Raw genomic sequence first — 8,571 nt, 5'->3', positions numbered from 1 at the left:
CATGAATCCGCACTAGTAAGACAATAATGTGGCAGACAAAAAGCAAAGCAAAACAGATTTTCCTAACCTATTTCAGCAGTTAATCACTTATTATATCTTTGGAGAAATATTGAAAATACTATACCAACAAGATTTGACGAGTGACTGGAGGTTTAGAGCAAAGATTCTGGAACCACAGTGCCTCCAGGTTGTGTGATTTCAGGAAAGTTATTTAACCTTATTGTGTCTTGGTTAGTTATCCATTTATAGAGGTGGTAAGTAGCCCAGCTTGCATGGCTCATCGGTTGGGCATTGACCTAGATCCAGGAGATTGAGGTTTGATTCCCAGTAGGGCACATGCCTGGGTTGTAAACTCGATCCCCCTGGCAGGGAGCATGCAGGAGGCAGCCGATCAATGACTGTCATTGATTGTTTCTCTCTCCCTCTCTCTGAAATCAATAAAGACATATTTTTAAAAAAGTGTTAAGTAATAGGTACCCTATTTCTTATAGTTGGTGGGATGATTAAGTGGCATAATGAAGGTAAAAGTAATTAGGATGTAACAGGCACATGGCAATCGCTCAATGAACATTAACTGTTCTTATTATTCTGAAGCATACAGGAAAGCTACCCTCAGAGCCTGCATCCTGGTCTCCTGGTCCACACTAACCTTGGGGAAGTTCTTTCTTAATGTCTCTCTTTGAACATGTACACTTATATTCTTTGTATTTGCATGTTTCTTTCCCTTTAAACAACTAAATTTCTGGATCAAGCAAGTATTCATTAAAAGCTCAATTTTTGTTAAGAACTAAGATTTGCAGAAAAAGATACAGTTATTCATTTTTTAAAAAAAATGTATCTATTGATTTCAGAGAGAGGAAGGGAGAGGGAGAGAGCGAGAGAGAAACATCAATGATGAGAGAGAGTCATTGATCGGCTGCCTCCTGCATGCCCCCAACGGGGGATCCAGCCTGCAACCCAGGCCTGTGCCCTGGTGGGGAATCCAACCTCCACATCCTGGATCCTGGGTCTATCTTTGCTCAACCGCTGAGCCACGACTGGCGGGGCAAGTTATTTCATTTTTAATAAGAAAATCAACAGAGAATCTCAGAGTAATACTAATTAGCAATAAATCAAAACAGTCAGCTTGTGCACTTGAAACAGCAAAGGTTTTGAGTCAGGGTTTCTGCACTTTGTTTAGTTGTAAAATGAGGAGACTGATTAATAGGGACTCCTATGATGTCTTCCAGCTTTACTAACTTCTAACTCTGTTGCAGGTAATTTTTTTTGTTTATTTCATTTTTAAACTTTATTTTTCAATTATAGTTGACATTATTATTTTATATTAGTTTCAGGTGTACAGCGTAGTGGTTGGACAATGGTACACGCTTCCCCTGATAGTTCCAGTACTCAATTGGCACTGTCCATAGTTACCACAATATTATTGACTATATTCCCTACGCTTTACATCCCCTGACTATTTTGTAACCACCAATTTGGACTTAACCCTTCACCTTTTACGCAGTCCCGCAGCCCAGCCCCTCCCCTCTGGCGACCACCAGTCTGCCCTCTGGGTCTATGAGTCTGTTTCAAACTTATTTATTCGTTAGACTCTACACATAGGTGAGATCACATGGCATTTGTCCTTGGCTGGAGCTCATTTAAACTATGATTTGATTTACAGAAATATTAAGTAGCGATAATTCAGATAGTAATGAACTGAACTGAAATTGAACACGAGCTTTTGTAAACCTAGTCCTCCAGTCAAAGATGGAATGGGCGGGGCCGTCGGCACTTTCAATCCGGCATTGGCGCGGTCGGCCTCGCTGCCTGGCCACGCCCCCACGCCGGCGCCGCTCGGGGTCCTTCCGTACGCGTTGATATGATTGGCCGGCGCAGAGTGGCTCTCTTTTCCTCCTTGGCTGCTTGAAGACTAGCCTTCATCATGGTGAGTCTCCCCGTACCAGGCAGTCATCCGCTGCGTATCCGAGCCATCCTTCGTCCCCCGCTTCCCTCGTCTGCGCGACGGCCCCCCGAGACGTGGTTTCTCCTTCCTGGCCGCGTCTGACTGAGGCCGGTTGCCGAGGGCCGCGGAGCCGCCGGCGGGGTTTCCAGGCTGCGCTGCCGACCCGGACACGCCGGGCGTCAGAATCGAGGGCCGGCTGCTGCATTTGTTGTCTCCGTGGCGCTTAGAGGATTGGATTGGGATGGGGTGGGAATGGGGTGGGGTGGGGTGAAGTGGGGTGAAACACCGCACCTACGGTCGCACCTTGGCCTAGGTGGTTTGCAGGAGATGGCAGCCCCCGGGCGAGCTGGGGCGAATGGGACCCTTACCGTGTGTAAGCCGGAGTGTTGTCAGCTGGTTGCGTCCTTTCGTTATACTTCGGGGAAACTGACGCCCGGGGAAGAGACGCCAACATCCTTGTGACTGGTTACGTCTGTCATTCGAAAGGTTCAGCACCAGTTTTCAAGTCCACTCCACTTGGCGAGCCAGTTTTCCCTGACCCTTTATTTTCATAAGTATTGAAGAGAATTTGGTGTGGTTTTTCAAACAAATTGGAACCTAGCAGTCAGACGTTGGCGTGTGACACCCTCCCCCTTCTCCATCCTCTGGGTAAAATTTATTTTAGTCCGTGTAAACATGCTAAGTGCCAACATCTCTTGGTAGTTACTGTGTAAAAGAGCTTAATGGGCTGTAGGGAGTTGGTCATTCAAGAAGGGTAGTTTATTTGCAGGTAGGCGTAGGCAGCGTTTGTGTCAGGTTTGTGCAGGATCTTAAACACGGTACTGGGGCTGTAACACTTGTGTGAGGCCCCCCCCCCCTTTTTTTACTCCAGAGAAGCTGTTTCTTAGTGGGGGTGACTTTTGTCTCAAAGGGGTCAAAGTCTGGGAACATTTTTGGTTACAACTGGGAAGTGGGAGTGCTACCGGAATCTAGTGTTTAGAGGCCAAGGTTGCTGATAAACATCTTAAAATGCTTAGGATAGTCCCCACAGCTGGGAATTCCTGGAACCAAAATATCAGTAGTGCTGAGCTTGCCATACCGTGCTCCACGATTCACACATGGCTGTTGACTGCATTTTCTCAGTGCTTAGTGCTTGTGAGGTATGCCCTGTGAGTTAGGCACTGTGATAAGTGGGTTAGGGGGAGGTAGGAATTCGTGCCTTTTTTCTTTGTATTGAAGCTTTCCTGCTACTAATCAATGTGGCTGTTGAACATTTGAAATGTGGCTTCTGCTGCTGAGGAACTGCTTTTTGAACTTTATTTAATTATTCACATGTGGTTAGTGGCTACTGATTTGGACAGCAAAGTTCTAAGTCTTGGAAAATCACAGCAAGGCCAAGGAAAGGAGTAGTTTTATTAACTAGTGTGTTATGTTTTCAGAATGACACAGTAACTATCCGGACCAGGAAGTTCATGACCAATAGACTACTTCAGCGGAAGCAAATGGTAAGGAAGGGGCACATCAAAGTTGGGTTAATTGTTCTTCAGTTTTAAAGATGTGTTTCATTAAATGCTAAACTTGATATTTCCTTTTAGGTCATTGATGTCCTTCACCCTGGGAAAGCAACAGTACCCAAGACAGAAATTCGGGAAAAACTAGCCAAAATGTACAAGACCACACCAGATGTTATCTTTGTGTTTGGATTTAGAACCCATTTTGGTGGTGGAAAGACAACTGGCTTTGGCATGATTTATGATTCCTTGGATTACGCAAAGAAAAATGAACCCAAACATAGACTTGCGAGAGTAGGTATCTTTATTTTGTTCAACAACTGCTGAAGGCATTTTTCAATAGCACTGTATTGTGGGTACTGTGAAATAAGCAAGAGCAAGCAGTCTGGGGAGGGACAACATACAGATCTAAAGAACTCTTAAGAGGTTAAGAGAAAAGGTTCTTTGATAAAGGAACATGGAGACTATAGGGGTTCAGAGGTGGAGTCTGCAGCATTTGAGGGGGTAGCTTTTGAGCAGGGTCTAGAAGGGCAGGTGAAGTATTATTACTGGAGATAGGAACTGGAAGTAGGGATGAGTTTGGAAAGGTAGGTTGGCACCAAATAAAGTGAGATCCTTAATGCCAAACGTCTGAGTTTGGACTTAATTCCCATAGGTAGCCAGGAACTGCAGAGGTTTTTTGATAATTTCCTGAGTGCCAGGCACTAGAGTGAACTACAGTATACTATAGTAGTGGGCTGGGCAAGCTTCCAAGCTTATGTTCTAGATAGTAAACTAGCAAGTGGATTGTTACTTTTTATATCTATCCTCTTAAGCCATTTTCTTCCTTGCTATTAGATAAATCTTCCTATAGAAGAGCTGTGAGGGAAGTCACTGTGGTGTGGTAGGTAGATGCTGCACTCTTTAATCCGGTGGTCTTAGAGGTGTTGAGTAGGTGACATTGAAGCTGAGGTCCTCGTAAAGATGTGGAAGCAGCCTTCTAGGCAGCAGGAACAGCAAGTGCGAAAGCAGGCAGAGCAAAGAGGAGTAGATTATAGCAGTCTCTATGGCTAGTGGGTGGCACTCTTGGAAGAGGCTCCTGTCAGCTGGGAGTAATAAATCTGGAGATGAAATGGAAGAGACCCTGAAGGAGTCACATGGGGGGACCTTGTTAGTTGTAGGTTTAAGGCTGGACAATAATAGCCTGTTCCCCTCAACGTGCCATGCAGGGAGTGCTGAGTGGACGGACATTTATTTCCTATACTATTTTGTATGCACTGTTTCTTAATTTAATGACCCTTTCTGTTCAAGTATTAAATGCACTTGGAAAGTTTCAGTTTGGGGAGCTGCATTTCTTGAGGTCTAGCCTGGTCCAAGTCACCTGTATAGATCCTTTTTCTTCCAGCATGGCCTGTATGAGAAGAAGAAGACCTCAAGGAAACAGAGGAAGGAGCGCAAGAACAGGATGAAGAAGGTCAGGGGCACGGCCAAGGCCAGCGTTGGTGCTGGCAAAAAGGTATGGTGCCTCGGGGAGAACAAGTGTCTACTGCAGGTCTTGAGTTTCTAGAAAAGGGGTTTTATTGTCTAATAACCTTTCTTAATGTTTCTTCCCTTCCACTTCTTCTGGATTACAGAAGGTAATGTATTTTGAGAAGCTGTGTAATGTAGTATCTTAACACCACCTCAGTAGAGTAGCTTCTCCCACAGTAGCTTTGCCACAGCTCACAGATTAGCATAGCGTGGGGGCCACATCGGTTCAGTGGTCATCCTGGTGGGCGCCTTGCAGGCCCAGTCAGGAGAAGTTTTCATTTTACTGCTAATTGGCATAGACTCACCGGAGGAGCAGATCTAGTTTTCTGAGACTGAACTTACTTTAAAATGGACAACTGGGTTAAGAAGCAGTTGAATCAATGTGGCCCGTGTTTTCCTGGCATGCTGGAGAGGCAGCTGAAATCTCGGTTGTTTACCTCTCCAGCTAGCCAAGACTTCAGTGATTTTAATGATAGCAGCTTTTTACCAGCTTTGCCTAGCTAATTCTAAACAGTTGAATTAAGGTGTTGGGTTGTTAAATTAACAAATAATCAAGTGTTCTGTGAACTTTGTTTTTTTTGCCTTTTCCGTCTTTCTTGGATTTCTTGTTCATCAGAAATGAAGTGTCTGGCAGGTACTGAGATTTTGAGCACGGTGTGGGATGCATCACCTTCACTGAGTTTGCTTTGATGCTTTTTGTGCATGTTGGCTTTTGAACAACAGAGTTTCACAGTATGGTTTGTTATAACGCCACTGCTGTGTTTTAAAATAGTATACTGTGAACAGAGGAGGAACGGTTTTGATCACACTTATTTTGGAAACTCAAATGCATGTTTTGGTGTGAAGGGACCCAGTGGAGGAAGGTGGATATCCTACTAAGTAGGCACCTTTTAATTACACTTGGGAAGCTGTGTCCCAGAAAGTTACATACTCGGGAAATGGCTTTACTTAACACGGTTGGGAAAGGTTCTCTCATCCAGTTATGAGCGGTCTTTCCTTGGGGACTTTGGAGACTGGTCCATTCTCTGGGAGCTCTGGTAATAAACTGGTCCAGGACACCTGGCAATGCCTGTGTCCTGGGATCATCCACGCAAAACTGCCTTGTACCATCTCCTTTACCATCTCACTGTTTTTCACTGATCTCTGACTTTTCATCTGATAGATTTTTTTAGTTGAAAAATTTCCTGTATAATTGTATATTCACATTAAAGCTTTTGATGCATACGCTTTTTCTACAAGTATTTGGTCAGAATGGTCCACTAACCAATTTTAAGCACATTTTGCACATTTGAGCAGCCTAAACCAGTTGTAAAGTGGGCTGAGCCTGGGTTGGGGGTAGTAGGGTTCTGGAACAGTGGTGGTCACTGCCCCTGTGTGCTGTGACACCCTGCCAGGCCATGTCGTAAACCTGTTCTGCCTGCCTGGAACTCAGATCACATTGACTTCCCAGCACCATGGAGTTAACAGTAACCAACTGCCAGAGGAACTACTTGCTGCTTAAAGCCACTCCCTGTTTGTGAGGCTTACCCCTGTTGACAGAATTCTGGAGGTTGAAGAAAAGAACAGTCAATATTTGTCTTCTGATCTAGATTTGAAGGATGCTTAACACATTCTCTTCTTCATTTAGCCTGAGTCTCATGTGTTAGAGCTCAGTGGTGACAGCTGCAGAGGGGCAACCTGTGGGGACCTGAGCCATCACTTTTCCTCCTCAAGTTGCACTGGTGCATTTCACTAGCACTGCTCTGAAAAGCCACCTGGAAAATGAATGCATAAATGAGCACAAGCTTTTTATTTTTTATTGATTTTAGAAAGAGGAAGGGAGAGAGAAACATTGATTTGTTGTTCATGTATCTATGCCTTTGTTGGTTGCTTCTTATAGGTGCCCTGACGGGATTTAACCCTCAGTCTTGGCTTATCAGGACAGTGCTCCAGCCAACTGAACTACTTGGCCAGGGCAAGCACGTGTATTTTTTGGCTTAAAAAAGTCAGGCATAATAGTGTTCCTTTTATTTCAGTTTTTGTTCAGATGTTGGAATTGGTCAGTTGAAGCATTTTAACATTAGCTAAATTCTGCCTCTTTTAATACTAATTTGCATTACTTTTGTTGGCTGTGAATGGTGGCTTTTAAAGTATTGAGCTGAGCCAAGTTTTAAAAGACTTGCTTGATCATGTAGGGCTCTCCCATCACAGTTAAATTAGACTTTAGTCTGGGATGATTACCACTCTGCCCATGGTGCTAGTGTGTAGTGTGCCCAGCACAATGTTGCTGGACAGAGCAGAGGGCCCCGGGCTCAGGTATGCCTACTTCATCTATAAGTAGTAGGCAGTGGCAGCCTGGGTTGGCATTACCGTTATGCTGATCTCTCTTCACTGTGAAGTCATCACGCCACCTTATTTGCATAAGAACCAGAGTAATCAAGCAAGGTATTCTCAGAATTGGGAGTAATAAAATCAGTGAGTGTGTCTAAGGAGTGTTCTATATACAACTGCAAAGAACAAAATGATCATCTTCAAGGTATCTGATTGCATGCACTTAAATGCAGGTTATTTTGGAGTTTCAAAGGGGACTATTAATGAATGTTTCTTTCCCCTCTTCCCTTCTCCCTTCCCTGCCACTGATTCAGTGAGCTGGAGATTGAACAACAGGTATATATAATTCAAGCTTTTCATTTAGCTTGCTAGACTTGGTTTATTGACAAAATTTAAAAGTAGGGCATGTGAAATAGATGTAGAAGTAGATTTGCAAATGCTCTTGAGTTATAGCCTGTTAAATACTAATAGTGACATGGTTTTGTTTTTAAAATTTAGTAATATTTACCTCATTTTTGTTTCGTTCCTAACTTGAGTGTTTTATTTCTTGATGCTTGCGTTGTGTTATGATTACACAAGCCTAACATGATTCTAGGTTACTAATATTTGTTCTGCATGAGTGTCATTAATTTAGTTTTTTGAAAACTTTGAACTTGAATTTGTGAAGTACATTTCAGTTTCTAACTAAATTTTTTTTTCTTTGATTCACAGAAGGAGTAAAGATTCTTCAGTGACTTTATCTATGGTGATTGTGCAGATTTTTCATGAGAGGATTAATAAACTAAGAACTTTTATGTGTCTGGTTGTTTGAAATATGTTTGCCGTTTACTAGTAGTGTAATTAGTCTGCTGTTTAGTGGACTTACATTGCTGCCCAAGTTCACATGATCCATGAAGCATTCACTGAAAACTTGGTATGATGGGGTGGTGTTTATCCTTCCATTTAATGGCACAAAGACGTCAGGAGTAGAGGATGGGGGGCACCATGGGGCACATAGGGCTCATGTTAGTATTTGCCATCAGTGTAGTCGGTGTGTATCTGAAAGACACTCAAAATCTGAATTCCTTTTTGGTCTTTCTAGAGCCCCCCTTAGTTTTTGTTACTGAAAAGATTATTTGCTGGCTTCAATAAAAATTAAAATGACTAGGTCACATTTTCATTTATCCTAAACAGGATCTATCAGAATTGTTACTTGTGTGTTGTATAGGTTTATGGTTTTGGGATATTTGACTGGTTTATTATGAGTGGGGAATTTGAAAGAGGCTCTAGTGGAATGACTATTTGGGTGTGGTGTGTAATTGCTTGTTAACTCTGATT

General features: G+C 43.2%; 1 protein-coding gene across 4 annotated transcripts; it reads left to right on the top strand.

The window, feature by feature from the left end:
- Positions 1–1,844: 1,844 nt before the first annotated feature.
- On the top strand, positions 1,845–8,048 carry RPS24 (ribosomal protein S24). 4 transcript variants are annotated; one of them, XR_015715632.1, is made up of 6 exons: positions 1,845–1,927; positions 3,364–3,429; positions 3,520–3,729; positions 4,820–4,930; positions 6,339–7,590; positions 7,966–8,048. XR_015715632.1 is itself a non-coding variant. In XM_016216661.2 (6 exons), exons 1-5 carry the CDS (start codon positions 1,925–1,927, stop codon positions 7,569–7,571), a joined length of 393 nt encoding a protein of 130 aa, XP_016072147.1. In that variant the 5' UTR covers positions 1,845–1,924; the 3' UTR covers positions 7,572–7,590; positions 7,966–8,048. The 4 variants fall into 4 exon arrangements, 3 of the variants coding, with proteins under 3 accessions (XP_016072147.1, XP_087680419.1, XP_087680418.1); XM_016216661.2 differs by having other exon boundaries at positions 7,569–7,590; XM_087824293.1 differs by lacking the exon at positions 6,339–7,590.
- The last annotated feature ends 523 nt before the right edge of the window (positions 8,049–8,571 follow it).

The sequence above is a fragment of the Miniopterus natalensis genome, chromosome 14, assembly GCF_054644295.1.
Source record: "Miniopterus natalensis isolate mMinNat1 chromosome 14, mMinNat1.hap1, whole genome shotgun sequence".
Lineage (NCBI taxonomy): Eukaryota > Metazoa > Chordata > Mammalia > Chiroptera > Miniopteridae > Miniopterus > Miniopterus natalensis.
This window is presented reverse-complemented; position numbering and strand designations above follow the sequence as displayed.